This window comes from Rhinatrema bivittatum, chromosome 1 (assembly GCF_901001135.1).
Source record: "Rhinatrema bivittatum chromosome 1, aRhiBiv1.1, whole genome shotgun sequence".
Lineage (NCBI taxonomy): Eukaryota > Metazoa > Chordata > Amphibia > Gymnophiona > Rhinatrematidae > Rhinatrema > Rhinatrema bivittatum.
Window position 1 is genome coordinate 77427119 of NC_042615.1, and position 18530 is coordinate 77445648.

At 40.3% G+C, this 18530-nt stretch overlaps 1 protein-coding gene across 1 annotated transcript in view; it reads right to left on the reverse strand.

Annotated features, from left to right (window-relative positions):
* Positions 1–18530, reverse strand: part of NAF1 (nuclear assembly factor 1 ribonucleoprotein) — a 344209-nt gene that overhangs the window by 145276 nt on the left and 180403 nt on the right. The window contains exon 4 of the mRNA XM_029618509.1: positions 2287–2369. Coding sequence (XP_029474369.1) covers positions 2287–2369 — 83 coding nt within the window. The remainder of the gene's footprint in view (positions 1–2286; positions 2370–18530) is intronic.

Sequence of the window (18530 nt, forward strand, 5' to 3'; positions counted from 1 at the left end):
AGTTTTTAATTATTGAATATTCCACTCATCAGCTGTTTCGAAATATGTTCTTTTTGTTAGTACAGTTTTACTGCTGATGATTTTATATTTCATGATTTGTTTTATAAGGATGGGTGATGTTTCTTTTTTCCTTTGTTACACTGCATACAGAGACTCTGGCTTGTTGCAGTTTCCAATTCAGTTTTTTCTGCATGTGTTTTGGTCTCTTTATTCTATGTTAGGTGAGGGACAGCACGTGATTCAGGTGAGGTTTTCTGCTGGCGTGTGGTTTCTGTGTAGGACTCTATAGCAGCCTGACTTGGTCCGTTTTCCTAATAGGAGATGTATTGGTGTCTTAAGGCCTGGTGTAATATTTTCAGAGACTTATTGTACTTTAAAAGTGTGATCTTACATAAAATGCACACATTTACTTGTATTTTGTTTTAAACATATTGTATGGCTCTCATGGAATTACATTTTAAAATATGTGGCGTTTATGGCTCTCTCAGCCAAAAAGGTTCCTGACCCCTGCTGTAGAGGTTCTTGATTTGGTTCTCCCTGGTTCTGTTCACACTGTTGGCACAGGAGGGATTCCAATCCAGGCTGTGCAGCTCTTAAGTGGCAGGCTGGGCAGAGGAAGGGTCTCCTGGCTTTCTTGGATGGCGGTGTCATTGTTTGTGCATGTGTAGGGCTTAGGAACTCGCCCGTGCGTGGAGTTATGCGTGGAAGCGCTTAGTTGTGAGCGTCGGGAGTGCAGAAGTTATGCGCACAAGCTGTGCTTGTGGGCAACGTTGTTTGTGCGCGTGGCACAGTTATGCGCCCAGTTGTGCGTGCGGCCTAGTTGTGCGCGTCGCTGTGCGCACAACCCAGATCTGCACACTGCTGTGCACTCAACCGTAGTTAAGCGCTTAAGTTAGGCGCTTCGGGCCTCCAGCCTAGCCCGAGTGTACCGTCGGTTGGAGGGGGAAAATGGTGCCGACGACCCCGAAGGCAAGATGGCGCCGCCCCCCCCCCCCCCCCCCCCGGAGGGTCTCCACTTGTGTAGACCCTTGCACCAGATCGGGGCCTGCCCCAAGGAGGGCTGCTCAACCCTATTTAAACCTCGTCGGAGGAAGGATAGTACAGCTGTTCGAGCCTTGGAGACCGGAGACTTAGAAGTAAAGGTTTCCACCTTACCTAGTCTCGGCGATTACCGGACGTATGCCGGGCGGTCTCCAGCTGCGGGGGGGGGAGAGGGGAATACCTTCACCGCCGTGCTCAAATCTGCACCCGCTGTCTTTCAGCCATCCTGGGGGCTAAGTCTATGTCGGGAATCGGCTGGCGGACTAAGGCTCACCCTCTGAGGGATATCGAAAATCACCTCAGGAAAGCCTTGACTGGGGAAGGGACAGATAGGTTTCACCGCAGGAGAAGTGGGGCTTTCTTCTTGAAGGTAAATTTTCTTTCTTATTTCTTGTAAATGTTACACTATTCTCGTTTGGGATAGTGTCTGCATCTGCTATGGAGACAGAGAAATACTGAAGAGCTAAGCATGCTGCACGGGTATATGTAGGCTGACGTCAGCTTTGAAATCTGACTCCGTCTCCCATCTGCTATCAGGAGAGCACAATACCCAATTGGTCCTGAGTCCATCTGGCTACACGCTAGGAAATAGTGCAATATATACCAATAGGACTCCAATTACGGCGGCCAAATAGTTATGATCATAACAGCATACCTGTTAAATCATTTTCACTTGCTCAAGGTTTCTCAAGAAAAGATTCTCTCTTCAGAAATTCAGTTCAAATGCTGGCCTAGTGATTCAGTGGCAATGCTATGCATTACCATGTGGATGCTCCCTTGTTTGACACCTGACTTTGGTCATCTTCTCCTCAGGTTGGCTGGGGATCAGGATGCTACAGAGGCAGGGCTCACAGCCCCTTGGGAAATGAGAGAGTCATGGTCTTTGCTCAAGTGTAACAACTATTGATTGGATTCAGGAGCCATGACTTCAGGGGAAGGGTGAGGATTTGGAGTCTATCTGATAGCGATTGCTACCTTCCACACTACATCATAGCATTACAAAAACTTTCAAATAGATAATGAAACTTGTTTGTTTTTAATCTGTTGATTGGAAAAGAAAAATTAAGACAAACTACATAATTTTCAATTTGTGCAAGGTGTGAAGGTCAGTGGAAAAGGTATGAAGGTCAACTCATATCACAAGATTACTCCTTAATCACTGTCTAGTCTTCTACTAAATCATTCTTCCTGCTTTTTCAGTTATGTGTTAACATTTTCTATAAATAGTTTTATCAATTTACTCACCTTTCCAATTGCATGCCTATCTTCTTTGAAAATTACACTGTCTTCACTTAATGGAGGGATGTCCTTCAGTGACTCAATTATTACTGAAACACAGGAATGCGCAACAGTGAGCATATTTTTACTAAGCTACTGGAATTGCATACTGACTCATGACATTCAAATGCTGTATCCTGCTGTTGACTGATGTATCCAATCAATAATACATTTAAAAAGAGAAGCTGCTACCAGAAAAGAAAGTCCTATCAATGTGAAGATTGCAAATGAGGCACTGATGCAGCATAGGCTGCAAAAAAAAAAAAAAAAATTTGTAAGCCTGAATCATTTACTATTCAATTAATGGTTTTAGAATATTTATCACTTACAGAGGCATGTAAGTGATACATTTATGACATATTACTTAGTAGCACCAGTTCCAGATTTTTAATCTATTTGCTTTACAAATGAAAGACACGTTGCCCATAAATCTGTCATTTAATCAGGAACATGCATCTACTTTATATCACTAACACTAAGACTATGTACAAATGGGGGTAATTTTATCACAGCCCACATACATTTTCAAATCAAATATACATATAGGTTATACCAATTTTCAAAGAGAAAGTAGGCACATAATTTCACCTTTGAAAATTAGCGCACCAAAACTACCTGCACATTGCTAACAGGTAGAGAAGGTAACAGCAAAGGGATGCACTTAGGGAAGAGTAATCTAAATTATAGCTACACAATGCAAGGTTCCACATTAGTAGTCACCATTCAGGAAAAGGAACTAGGTGCCATCACTGATATGTTGAAATCTTCACCTCAGTGTGCAGCAGCAGCAGCCAAGAAAGCAAACAGAATGCTAGGTTAGGAAAGGAATGCAGAATAAAACTGAATACCATTTTGCTTCTGCATCTCTCCATGTTCTTATCCATCTTGAGTACTGTGTGCAGTTTGGTCATAACTCAAAAGAGAAATTAGAAACCATACAGAGAAGGGCAACCAAAATGTTAAACAGGATGGAACGATTCCCCTATGATGAAAGGCTAAAAGACTAGGACTCTTCAGCTTGGAGAATAGGTGACTGAGGGGAAATATTATAGACTACTACAAAATAAATGAGTGGAGAGGAATGAGTAAGCTTTAATTGATTGTTTACTCTTTCAAGAAGTATAAAGACTAGGGGACAAACAAGGAAGTTAAGTTGTACATTTAATTATTTATTTATTTAGGACTCTTATATACCGATATTCTTGTAACAAGTTACAAATCAATTCAGTTTACATTATAACAAAAACCTGTGCAAAAGAATGCATTACATTAAAACAAGGATGAGCAAACTTGGATCAGTAACATGGTTTAACATGGGGATAACTGGAAGAGATCATCTGCATAAAGAACAGAAAGCTAGAGATGTTGTTCTAGTGGCGAGCAGCATAACTGACTCTAAGGTACAAAAAGACTCTACTGTTCGTCTGAGCAAGAGAAGGCTTGGGTGAACAGCCAGGTTTTGAGTCTTTTTTTTAAATGTAATCGTGCATCTTTCGAGCCAGAGATCTGGCGGGAGAGAGTTCCATTGTGTTGGGCCAGATGTGGAAAGCGCTCTCTTTCTTACTGATGTTTTGATGAGGGGGGCATGGAGGGTGTCTCTATACGCTGATCTCACCGGTCTAGAGGGTATTCGTGGCCGAAGTGGGATCTTGAGTTCCAGTGGTGTGATGTTGTGAATGGCTTTGTGAATGATCGTTAGAGTTTTGTATAAAATTCTGAATTTGATTGGGAGCCAGTGTAGATTCCGCAGGATGGGAGTAATATGGTCTCTTCTGTTGGTCTTGGTCAGAATTCTTGCCGTTGCGTTCTGCAGCATCTGTAAAGGTTTGATGGTGTTGGTAGGGAGGCCGAGGAGTGAATTGCAGTAATCGATTTTTGAGAAAATGATTGCCTGGAGAACTGTAAAGTAGTCCTGGAAGTGGAGGAGGGGTCTCAGCTACTAATGTTTTAAGACTTGAAGTTTAAAAAAGCAATCCTTTGTGGTGTTATTGATGAAACTTTTGAGGTTCAGATTGTAATCCATGATGACTCCTAGGTTTCTGGCTTGAGGGGAGAAAACTGGTTGAATTGAGGGGTGTCTGTTTGTCTCTGGATAATTTTAGTCTTGGGTGACGAGTAGAAGCTCTGTCTTGTTTGTATTCAGGATCAAATTGAGGCTTGTAAGAAGGTTGTTTATGGATTGAAGGCAGGTGTTCCAGAACTCGAGGGTTTTATCTAGTGAGTTGGTAATCGGTATGAGAATTTGGACATCATCTGCGTATAAGTAATGAGTTAGATTTAGTTTGGAAAGGAGCTGGCAAAGCGGGAGCAAGTATATGTTGAAAAGAGTTGGAGATAATGAGGATCCTTGTGGGACTCCCAAGGTAGAGCTGATGGGGTGTGACTCTTTATTGTTGATTTTAACCTTATAGAATCTGTTTTGAAGGAACGATCTGAACCAGCTGAGGGCGGTACCTTTGATGCCGATGTCCGATACAAGGTTGTTTTTTGACAAGATTTAGAAACTAATAGGAAAAAATATTTTTTTATCAACTAATAATTAAGCTCTGGAATTTGTTGCCAGAGGATGCGGTGAAAGCTGTAGTGTAGCTGCATTTAACAAAAAAAAAAAAAAAGGTTTGGACAAGCTCCTGGAGGAAAAGTCCATAAATCATTATAGGGTGGAGATGCAGGAATCCCTGGGAAAAGTTACAGAGGCTTTTTCTGGAATCTATCTACCCTTTGTGGATCCTGCTAGATACTTATGACCTGGATTAGCCCCATTTGAAAACAGAATGCTGGGCTTCATGGGTGTTTGGTCTGACCAGTATTTCAAATCTTATGTTCTTATGCTCTAAAGGAAGAGAGAGGAATATTCAGGAGAAAAACAGGAGGTAACATTGCCTCTGTATAAATCCCTGGGGAAACTTTATTTGGAATACTGTGCATAATTCTCGAGAGCATACCTTCAAAAAGGATATAAACAGAATGGAGTTGGTCCAGAGCATGAGTAATAAAATGGTACATAGTCTTCACTATAAAGTGTATGGAGACAAAGATCTAAGCATGTATACTCTAGAAGAAAGGTGAGAAGGGAGATATGAGAGAGACATTTAAATACCTACAAAGTATCAATGAAAAGGAGCAAAGCCTCCTTCAATGGAAAAGAGGATCTGCAATGAAGGGACATGATTGATTTTTTTTGATTGGGTAACTAAAGAAGTGGATCGAGGAAGAGCGCTCGATGTAATCTACTTGAATTTCAGCAAAGATTTTGATACAGTTCCGCAAAGCTTGTGAATAAAATGAGAAGCTTGGGAGTGAGCGCCAAACTGGTTACAAACTGGTTGGCTGATAGGACAGAGTGTGTAATGGTAAATCGAATCTACTCTGAAGAGAGATCAGTGTTAAGTAGAATGCCACAGGGATCGGTGTTGGGATTGATTCTATTCAATATCTTTGTGAGAGACATTGTGAAAGGAATGGAAAGTAATGTTTGTCTATTTGCGGATGATACTACGATCTGCAATAGAGTGGACACACCTGAAGGAGGAGAGAGAATGAAAAATGATTTAAGAAAGCTTGGAGAGTGGTTAAAGATTTAGCAGCTGTGATTCAATGCCAAGTAGTGAAGAGTCATGCATCTGGGATGCAGTAAAACAAAATAGTATGCAATGGGGATGGAAAGACTGAAGTGCAGGGACCTAGAAAGAAATTTTGGGGTAATAGTGTCTGGCAATCTGAAGATGGCGAAGCAATGTGACAAGGCAATAGCTAAAGGCAGAAGAATGCTGGGCTGCATAGAGAGAGGAATAACCAGTAAGAAAAAGGAGATGATAATGCATTTGTACAGGTCCTTGGTGAGGCCTTACCTGGAGTACTGTGTTCAGTTCTGGACCCTGTATTGCAAAAAGGATAGAGACCGGATGGAGGCGGTCTAGAGAAGGGTGACCAAAAAGGTGTGGGGTCACTATCAGAAGACTTACAAGAAGAAGGCTGAAGGCTCTAAATATTTATACCCTGGAAGAGAAGAGGTGCAGGAGAGATATGATACTTGAAAAGTTTTAATGATGATGTACAAACTACTAAACTTTTCCAATGGAAAGAAAAGAATAGAACTAGTGGTCTTGAACTGAAACTCCAGAGAGGATGACTCAGAACCAAGGTTAGGAAATATTTCTTCACGGAGAGAGTGGTGGATGCTTGGCATGCACTTTCATAGGAAGTGGTGAAGCTGAAAATAATCAAATAATTCAAAGGGGCATGGAATAAACACTGTGGATCTCTAAAGGCTAGATGACATGCATGAGAAAAGCATGCAGAGGGGTAAACTTGCTGGTCTTGATTACTACCCTTAGCAGAAGGCATGGATATTACTACCCTTAACCAATAAGCCTTGATGCTTTTAATTCAAATGCATCATTGCTTCCCACTTTGATGGCAGGGGAAATGGGAAATTGAATTCAGACAACCACCAAGAAGGCCCCAACTTCCACGGTCTGGGATACTGATTCACAGACATATGGGAAAAAGCACAGGACTGCTTCTATGGCCATGTCCATAACCAAAGCACATCAAGCAGCACTGTCTGAATTTTCAAGACAGCTTATCACCCAGTAAAAAATGTTGCTAGCTGCAACTTTTATGGGTTATCATAAGGTTAGGGGATAACTGCACGGTGTGGCAGTTACTATCCTTAAGAGAAACATGGGAGTAACCTGAACAGAGTGGCAGTTACTACCTTAAGTTTGCTGGGCAGATTGGATGGAGCATTTGGTCCTTTTCTGCTGTCATTTTTATGATTATGTTATGTTTCTATAGGATGAAGGTGAAAAGTGGTAGAATCAGACACAATGTAAGGAAACTTTTTTTTTTTTTTTTTTACAAAGAGGGTGGTAGATACATGGAACAACCTCCCAGAAATAGTAGTAGTGACAAGGACAGTATCTGAATACAAGAAAATATGGGGTAAATAAAGGGATCTCTGAAGGAGTGATAGAGATTGTAGAGCTGAACAGTTGATGTGGCTGCAAACTTGTTAAAAGACAGGAAACAGGGTAGGAAAAAGGTAGTGGAGTGCCTCAGGGATCTGTAATTGGACAGGTGCTTTTTAATATATTCATAAATGATCTGGAAAGTGGTACGATGAGTGAGGTGATCAAATTTGCGGATGACACAAAATTAAGCAGAGCAGTTAAATCTCAAGCGGATTGTGATAAATTGCAGAAGGACTTTATGAGACTGGAAGATTGGTCTTCCAAATGGCAGATGAAATTTAACGTGGGCAAGTGCAAAGTGATGCAATATAGGGAAAAATAACCCTTGCTGTAGTTACACAATGTTAGGTTCTATCTTAGGAGTTACCACCCACGAAATAGATCTAGGTGTCATAGTGGATAATACATTGAAATCATCTGCCCAGTATGCTATGGCAATGAAAAAAGCAAACAAATGATGTTAGGAGTTATTAGGAAGGGAATGTTGAATAAAATGGTGGATGTCATAATGCCTCTATCTCTCCATGGTGAGACCACACCTTGAATACTGTGTGCAATTCTGGTTGCTGCATCTCAAGAAAGATATAGTTGCTCTGGAGAAAGTGCAGAGAAAGGAGAGCAAAATAAGGGGCATGGAACGGCTCCCCTATGAGGAAAGGCTAAAGAAGTTAGGGCTGTTCAGTTTGGAGAAGAGACGACTGAGGGGGGATATGATAGAGGTCTAAAAAATCATGAAGGGACTTGAACAATTAATGTAAATAGGTTATTTACACTATCAGATAATAGAAGGACTAGGGGGCAACTCCATTAAGTTAGCAAGTAGCTCATTTTAAACAAACTGAAGAAAATTGTTTTTCACTCAGCATATAGTTAAGCTCTGGAATTCATTGCCAGAGGATGTGGTTAAGGCATTAATTGAACTGGGTTTAAAAAAAGATTTGGATAAGTTCCTAGAGGAAAAAAAATCCATAAACTGCTATTAATCAGTAAGGAATAGTTGCTTGAGATCTATTTGTTTGGGTACTTGCCAGGTTCTTGTGACTTGGAAACTAGATGCTGGGCTTGATGGACCCTTGATCTGGCCCAGTAGTGCATATCTTATGTTCTTATGTGAATAGCAATTTGAAACTCCAGGGAGGAAGACTTAGAACCAATATCAGGAAATATTTCTTCACTGAGAGGGTGGTGGATGCCTGGAATGCCCTTTTGGAGGAAGTGGTCAAGACTAAAACTGTGAAGGATTTCAAAGGGGCATGGGATAAACACTGTGGATCTCTAAAGGCTAGAGGATGGGAATAAATTAAAAAGTTTAACCGCCACAGAGCAGCAGTTACTAAACAGAAATGGGGGGGGGGGGGGTAACCTGCAGGGAGAAGCAGTAACTACCTTGGAAAGCTTGCTGGGCAGACTACATGGACCGTTTTGGTCTTTTTCTGCTGTCATTATACGTTACTAGATATGGCCTATGGGATTTTTCAACCATGTTTTTTCTATTTTTTTTTTTTACCGATGCTATTTTCTATGCAGAATATATTTGAGAAAATCTGCCCATACACTTTTGAAAATACAGAAGTATGCATGTAACTGCAAATCCCTCCCCAACACTGCCCCAAAAATGTCTCTGCCCACTGTGGGTAAACTTACATGCATACAGGCTATTCATGCAGAACTTAAATTTCAACCCCGATAGAGTTTTACCTGCGGAAATGCCTTTGAAAATTACCCTCATGAAATCTAACCAGCAGTTATTTTTTTTACAAAACCCTAGTGGTCTCCTTATTTTCTTTGATATCATGCTTGTTTTGTTGTCATTTCAAAAATCCTTTTTATTGTTGTCCATTGTTCTGCTGTAAACCTTAGATTCTCCTCCTCCTTATAAGGCTTCCTAAGCACAACCATTCATTTTCTTGAAGTCAGCATTTCTTAATGTCTAGAACTCTAGTTCTAGTATAGCTTGATTCTGATTTAGTTTATAGATTAGTGAATACTGACAGGCTGTCCCTTCCATTATTCTATGTGATACTGTCACCATTTGTCATACTACATCAAATGTTACCTCACCACAATTGTGCTCCTAAACGAGTTGTCTGAATTTTAATCCCTCTTTCCTCCACACACACACACATATTTAAATGGATTGAAATAAAAGCAACTTCATTTTTATCATGTTTTAACTCACCCTCCTTTATAAAATTCTATGTTGGGTTTTACTGAGCGAGAGGCAGGAATACAAGGCTACGAGATGAAATACAGTTTTATGTGGACTTTGTTTTCATCTGGCAGCAGCTAGTTGCTTCTGTTCATGATAAGTTTAACTCTCTGGGGATGCATAAGAAAAGCCTGTCTGTCTTTAAAGTCTGGTAAAGTTCTGAAAGATTTTACTAAAATGTACTGACCATGAAGGGTTAGTATGGTCATTCAATCTAAACAAGTTTAGGAATGATAAGAGGTTCAACTGATGATAAAAATGATCAAGCAAGAGGATAAACTTAAATTTACTCATAGTAATCTCAGTCCTAATAGCATCTAATTAATTCACTAAATAAGGATTAAAAAAAATAAATGTAATCTAAAATAACCTTGACAGTCTTAAAATGTATCCCTTTAAAAGGAGACTTGCTTTCTATATACAATTAGAGATGGTTTTGTGTCCTCAACTTTTTTAATTTTCTTTTTCTACAATGTCACAAACTCACAAAAATATATCAATGATATATTCCCAAACTCTTTTATTGACAGACAAGTATTAGTTTATAACATTACTAATTTTAAATCTTTTTCAATGAGGGGTTACCATCATACATCAAAATATTCTGGTCCCACAATACTAGGTTGATATTCAGTGCCACTTGTCTTAGCTGATAATGTTCTGACTTGGCCAGCTAAGTGGCTTTATATAAATATTAAGCCATTGTGAGTGGCTGCCATTTAGCCAACTGTTTATCCGGATAGGTGAGGGGTGGGATGGGGGTGTTCCAGGATGGAGCTACTTATCCAGGTATCTTGCTAGATAAGTGTCGATAGTTAGTTGGATAAGTGTAAGACCTTTATTCAGCACTGCAACTGCACCTCTGATTATCTCAGATAAATTTATCCGACTAACTTAGTAAGCTGAATAATGGCTGAATATGTCTTCTGTGTATCCTATTCAGAAACAAATCCAAGACAATAATTCAGTAACAAACCGATCACTATGCACGTCTAACAGTATGCATATTTGAAAAAAAAAATCACAATTCAATAGTTCATTTTTTTTAATTGTTTCTTTGGAAATATACTGAAACAAAAATTAGTAAGGGTGCTTAAATGATACTACTGTTTTTACACAGGAAAAAAGAAATTTAAACCCAAGGCAGAGAGGATAAAAGAAAGCAAGATTACTTACTGGAAGCTGCGTGATGAGTTAGCCATGATATATAGATGTCAGCCGATGGCTTCAAATGGACCTTTCTCTCTCAGATCATAGAGTTTTGATCTACTGAGCAGGTGTGGGAGTTCCCACTTGAGCGCTGTCTTGTGAGCCCCTGTGTCAATTTTAGAGCCAAGCTTTAGGTAGTTGACTCTCCATGGAGGTGGGCAAGTATTAAGCATGGCTACTTCATCCTGCTCTTCACAGAGTAGTGAAGCAAACTAAGTAAGCAAACTTACTTTGCAGTAAGCAAACTTACTTTCTTCATCAACAAACAGAGCTGACTTAGCCATGACACATGGGATGGCCCAAGCTGATGGTTGTAGCACAGGATTTACTGAAATATCAACCCAGACCCTATTATGGAGCATGGATAGTAACAGACTATGTAAAACTGCTTGTCCAAATTTTCTGTCACTTTTTGATAGATTATCCAGGCAATAATGGGATGTGAAGGAGTGAACTGATGACCAATCGGCAGCTTTGCAGATGTGCTCAATAGGTATGGCTTGTGGATGAGTCACTGATGTAGCCATAGCTAACACTTGATGAGCCTTAATGGAGTCTGTGATCTGGAGACCAGCAAGAGCTTAATGTGCGATACAGTCTGCTATCTAGTTGGACAAAATGCCCTTGGCAACTGCTATGACCAAATAGGATCATACAAGATGAATAGTTGAGAAGCCTGATGACATAGTTGACTTCTCTTTTAGTAGTAAGCTAAGCTTTTCTTATGTCCAATAAATGAAGAGGTTTTCCCACTTTTCTGTGCGTGCAGCCTTGGAAAGAAAATGGGTAACACAATGGCTTGATTTAAATGAAAATCTGACCTCACTTGTATACAAATTTGGAGTGGGTGTGGGGCACCACCCTATTGTAGAAGAATTGTATATATGGAGAGTAATGTGCTAGTGTCTAAAGCTCACTAATGTTTCTAGTTGACGTAATCACAACATTTGAGAAAATTCAAGGAGGCAAACTCCATTTGGTTTGAAGGTGGCTTCGTAAGCTGCGCCAGTACCATATTACTAAGCACCAGATCCCATGATACTAGTGGTTTAGCTACAAGGGGTCTGGAATGCCATAAGCCTTTCATAATCTTTGACACTAAAGGATGAGTGGCACCTTGACTGAAGAAGTACAGAGACCCAAGGAGGAAAGAGAATAAGCACTGAAGCAGCTCTTTTGGTTCATAAGCAAATGGGTCCATGGAGCTCCACTGACATCAGGCAAAAACTGTTTACATTTAGAACTGTAACCCCTTCTGGTTGAGGGATACATCTTCAACTTCTTTAGTTAGGGATAGGTATGTAATCAGTGAGCACTCAACATCCATGCCGTCAATTTTATGGAGAGGAGGTTCGGATAATACAATCAGCCCTCTTCTTGAGTCAGTAAGATCAAAACAGCCCTTGGAAGAATCAAGGGGTTGATGGACAACAGGAAGAGTTTGAGAACCACACTTGTCTGGGCCATGCTGATGCAATAATCATCAAGTGAGCCCAGTCTTTGAGCACTTTCTGCATTATCATGGCATGGTGGAAAAGTGTACATGAGATCTGCATTCCAGATTAGCAGAAAAGCATCTGTAGCGGATCTGAGCTTGCTTAGAAGAATGGGGCAACATATGTCCACTTTTCTATTTTTCTCTGACATGAAGAGATCAATCAATGGATGCCCCAAAGGTTGAATAGCTTGTCTGCTACTGACTGCTGTAGGGATAATTTGTGAGGATGAAAAATCCTGTTGAGGCGATTAGCCAACATATTGGAAATCACTGGAACACAGGTTGCCTGCAGAACAGCGTGGTGTCACACGCCCTCTTCCAAATCCTTATGGCCTCCTGAGATTTGGAAGATTTGGCACCTAAGGGGTTGAACAAAGAATTGGACTGGTCTGTGTTTTGATTGGATATAGGTGATGTTTTGATTGACAGCTCTTATGACGTCTAACTTCCGGTGACATTAGGGTCTGGGCTTTAAATAGAAAATGAAAGGTTGGGTGATATTGAGCGCTAAGGCGCCATTGTTAAATTCACGTTTGCAAGGGTGCTCTGTTTTGAGAACTATTTGGTTCCGCAGAAGGTAAGAAGTGGTTGCGTTAAATAGATATTTTTGGTGGTACGAATTTGTGCGGGAAGCTGTCTATGTTGGAAGTTTCTTGTGACATTTAAAAAAAAAAAATGTTGTAATTGTTTGTAATTTTATTGTATGTCTTAGGGTGTGGAGATACGAAGAGGTTTTGGCGTAATGACAGTGTTCGATTAAAAATATCCCCTGATGAAGGCTAACTTAGCCGAAACATGGTCCGTGTTGGGAACAATTTATGAATAATTGGACTGATCGGATTGATACAGTGTTAAAATAGTGCATTCATACGCTGGATATATGAGCTAAGTATCTGTTGAATTTTAAGTAATTAGAGGTTACAATCAGAATAAAATATTATTGCATTTTAGACATTTAACAATAAAGTAGAAAAACAGAAAATTAAATAAAAATTAAATTAAATTATATAAGGGAGATGGTACGTGATTACAATTTATGGTGCCATAAAAGCTGATACTGTCTGGAGTCCTATGTGGGCGGGAGACAGTGGATTGAAACTGATAGACATCTGATTCTAATGTACTGTTCTCCTTATATATATAAAATTTGGAAAAAATAGTTTACAACATTTTAATTGGGAATATATTTTTCCCTCTCCTTGTTTTTGTGTTTGCCTCCTGAGAAAGGTGCCATGAACCTGTGTCTCTGTTTGTTAACATAAAACATGCTACTTGGTTACCAGATTGGATTAGAATACTCTTCCCCTCGAGGAGATGCGAGAATGCTCTCAAGGCATGTCTGATTGCTCAAAGATCTAACAGGATGTTTTGAAACTGATGACCATGTTCCCTGGGTTTCAAAGGGACCCAATATGAACGCCACCAGTAGATTACCTTCTTTATTTCCTGCAAGATATATCAGGGTTGTCAAGGATTGATTTAACTAGTCCTAGTGGCCACAGAGGCTCCATTGCAGGACACGGTTATTGAAGCGGGTTAGAGAGACTACAAAAACCATTGCCATGTGGCCAGGGACAACTAAAACGTCCCTGGCTTCTGTCTGCACCAACTGATGAGACAGGAGTTTGATGCAGTCCCTTTGATCTGTCGAGAGAAACACTATATCCTCTAGAGAGTCTACCTATGCCCTTGTGACCCTGATTTTCTAGGATGGCATTAGGTTCAATTTCTCAAAATTTAAAATGAAACCCTGGGACTGATGAAATTGGATTGTTTTCTACAGGGAGGTCAACACCCTCACCTGGGGGAACGCCCATAATTAGCCAGCTGTTCAGGTACGGATGTTCAGTGGTGAAGACAATCAGTGCCACTGAGAGCCCGAAGGAGAGCACCTTGTTCTGGCAGTGAAATGATTCCACCAAAAACCATAGATAGGGCCAGTGGGAGGGATAGATAGGTAGGTGGGCATATGTCTCCTTCAGAACCAGGGCATACATCCAATTTCCTACCTGGATGAAGAGCAGGATGGCATGGAGGGATTTCATTTAGAAGTTTTTCCATAATAGATTCCTGTTCACACTTTGTGATTCCAGATCCAGATTTCTTGGAGTAGGACAAACAGCGGGACTACAACCCCGACCAAATTAGTCGGGTGGGGCAGGTTTTATTGCCCACAGTTGGAGAAGTTCCTCTACCTCCAAGTGGAGCTGACAAGAGTGAGATAGATCTGGATTGAACACTAAACAATAGGGAAGAGTCAGAAGCCAGGAGAAACACAATCAGTAACCAAATTCAGTAATCTGAAATACCCAACAATCTTTGGTGATTCTGCACCACTCCTCCAGGTAGACATGAATTCTCCCACCTACTGCAAGGACTGAGTTTTGGATTTCAAGACTGGTCAAAAACAAGGCCCAGGATTCGGTTGGGCCTGCGGTGTTGTTTTTGGCTAATGACTCTCACTGTCATCCTCCAGCCAGAAGTTGTTGATGTGGCAGCATAAGTGGAACTGCTAGAAAGGGAAATTCTGGATACAAGAGCACTTAAAAGCAAAGTAGGGGTAGATTGATGATCAGTGTTGCTCAGAACTCCTTGAGAGAGACTGGACTGCCACATACTGTTCTTTGATCTGGATGATCATTCTCTAAAGAGGGGATCTCCAGTACAGGGAACATATGCCAGCTTGACATGGCTAGCAGGTTGTGCAATGATGTCCATGCCATTTGGCTGGCTTCAATGGACGCTAATGGCAAATGAGCCACAGTGTCGTTCACCTTGTATACTGATTGAATGAGGTAGTGTATACATTCTTCTGCATCCAGGAGAGCCTGTGGATATGCAGCATAGCCCTTGTCATCTGGGCCTAGCAGCTTCAGTTTCTGAATGCAATCATGCAAGTACTGGTGTGTGGCAAAGCAGACATTAAGGTTTTCCAGAGCTCAATGCAGACATTGAGCTCTGGAAAACCTTTTTCCCAACATTATCCAACAGCCTGGGATCTTTGCCTGATGGATCACTGAAGAATATCCTTTTTTTCTTTTCCCACTATAGCGCCAACTCCATGCCTTACTGATGGGGTAGTTGTACAACCTCAAACCCTAGGATTTTTTGGTCTCTATATTTTGTCTCTAATTTTCTGGCTACTGGAGCACAGGAAATCTGGTTTTCCCACATTCTTCTCTTTAATTCTTGCAGGATCAAATGTATGTACCTGAAGCAACGGAGGGTTAAGTGAACCTCATAAGGTCATGAGGAGAATCAGTGGGAAAAGTGATATTTGAATCATGGTTTCTCTGGTTTTCAGCCTGCTGCTGTAATTAGTAGGCTACCCTTGTACTCTAAAAACAAATGTCCAAAGTGAAATGATGTAGCTCTAAGCACATCAGGATCCACAACATTAAAAAAAAGAGGATTCAGTCAATTGGACAAGATTGCCAAGCAATTTCATTTTTATTATAGCCAGATTCAAGAAGTGCTGATTTTGGTCTGTCGGTATGGACTGTGTTTCTCCACTCCAGCTGTGTCAGGAGGGACAGAAACCCAAATTATGAACAAATAGAGAAGGGGTAAGAGAGGGATCCAAAACAAACCAAACAGGCTACAATATATCATAATAGCAATATATATAAGCATATCCAATCGATGACAGTGTAAAGTAAAACAGAATATTCAAAAAGACATCTCCAAACTCTGAAAACAGGGAAATAAGGGAAAAAGTGCAGAGCTATAAGCAACAAAACAGGGAGGCATAAGCAATAAAAAAAATAACAAAATAGAAACAAAAACAGGAACAGTACATACCACAATAGAATATCAATGATTCAAACCCCTTAAAAAACGTGTAACATTTGTATAAGAGGGCCCCATCAAGGCATCATCACGGAATCTGGAAATGGAGACTCAGAGAACACTAAGAGAAGCTATAAAGAAAAGAACAAACAAAACCAAAGGCAACTGAGTGTAGGCATGGTGGCAAAGTATATAAATAGAGAAGCAGCAATAGCAAGCATTAGTTAGTAGGGGTGTAAGAAACCCACTGTGAAATGGAAAAAAATAGGGTAACCAAGAAGCTGTGTGAAAAGTCACATATAATAAACTAAGGGGAGCTGGAACTGGAGAAGATGAAAATATGAAGGAATATTAAGAAATAACAAAGATATAGCATACGATAGACTCGCCATTGAAGAAGAGGTGCTGAGGGGGGAACAGAAATGCATAAAAACAGAAAATACAGCATCGAAAAACATCTACAAATTAAACTGATCAAGTCAATTTTAATGGGAACCCATTCGAGGCACCCTAAAAAACAAACATCAAAAAGAAAGCTACAGTGAGAATAGAAGAAGAGTAGCTAAGCGTAGGCTCAGCGGCAATACATTACCCAAGCATCTGCTGTCAGCGTCAATAAACGGGGTAGAATGAGAGCAGCAGCAGGATAAGCATGACAACAGTTAAATATGTATAAAATGGGCAGAGCTAACCAGGAAACCACGCGAAAAAGAAAAAAATGGCCAATGGGATACCAGCGTAACAAGAGGCAGGATTACTCCAAATAAGGAAGAGTAAAAAATGTGCAAAAAATCACATTAAAAAAAAAAAGCCAGAGAGAAGAATATATGAAAACCACAGAGGGGTGAATTAGCCAAATGAGAGGCAGTGGAACTGAAAGAGGACCACAACAACTAAGAGATATCAAGGTAGACGGAGGGGAATATAAAGTCAGAAATAATGAAATGCAAAAATAAATGTGATGGGGGGGGGGGGGGGGAGTTAAAACAATACATATGAAAAAAGGAAGGGAAAAAACGTAAGAAAAAAGGGATCACAAATGAAAATAAAAATAAACAAGAGAACATAAATGTGATAGACTGGGGAGAATGGCAGATCACTAGAAGAGACAAACTAAATTGAGAACTTCAGAAAAACATAGACCACTCAATTTCACAATTTAAGCCCGAGGGTTGCAATGTATTCGAATAAATTATCCACTACTGCTCCCTTTGAATAAGTGTGGATTTCTATAAAAAAGAAAGGAAGTTAATCAGTATAGTACTGGAGCTCACGCCAATGAGACACTAGAATTGCGTATACAACTCATATGTTCAAAAGTACACATTTTAATGCGTTGGGTAGTTTTGCCCACATACTGCAATGGGCAAGGACAAAACACAATGTTCACCACACTACTAGTCTGAGAGGTGGAAGAATGGCATAAAGGAAAGACACAGCTGATAAAAGGATGAGTATAGACACGTACACATTCAGAAAGAGGACAGGCTGTGCAGGATCCACTGGGGCATGATCTGAAAAACAGAGCACGGGTCTCGGTGCTGAGTATAAGTCAGAAGATACTAAGACATCTCTTAAGTTACTACCTCAAGTGAAAGCAAAACAAGGGGGTTCACAAAGCAGTGGATGGGGTGAAAGAATGCTCCAGAACTGTTGAATAACATAGCAAATCTGGCCCACTTTTGCAGAAAATGGCAGAACACAAGCGAGATCAAACAAGGATTGCTTGTTGCATAGTGACAATAAAAGGTTGCGATCAGTGTAATATGCCTGTTTCAAGAATCTTATAAGGGTAACCTTGAGACTGAAAACATGCAGACACAGAGCGAGCTTGCATCAGGAAATCTTAACATGATGAGCAGAATCTCCAGAGTTTAAAAAATTGGCCAACCGGTATATTGCACAAAGAACTCGAGGGTGATGACTCCAAAAAAAATGGCCATATGAAATTGTTCCCAGAAAGCAACCCCCACCCCAGACTCCATCCCAGGTGAGACATGAACCCACAATCCCAGGGCTTAGTTTGTTAGTATCTTATCCATTAGGTTGCTCTGTGGACCTTCTTGAAGTCCAATCAGCCATACCATTGATGCTCAGTTTGTAACCATGGCTGCTCTATGCAGATTTCCCCAGCCTTCTTGGAAGCCTGTTGCAGTTGCCCATTGGTTTGCATTCTATCCTCTTTGGCCCCCTAAGTTTCATATGTGAATGAGGGAGTATGACTAAATGTATATATAACAAACCAAATCAATGAACAGATCATCGACGGGGTTCAAAAACTTTCAATAAATCAGAAAAAAAGAACCTCGTGAAAATTATTCATAAATTTCACAGGGCAATTACTTCTTAAAAATTATGTAAAGTGGAAAGGGGAGGTTTCATATGTTTTTTGGCAGGAACTATCCATGTTGTCCCATCCCGATTTTTAATCAACCAACCCTCCTTCCACCACTTTTTTTAAATCAATTGCGTGCAACACTGTGAAATTAATGTGTGATTAAAGTGCACTTATATCGTGACAAAAATAAGT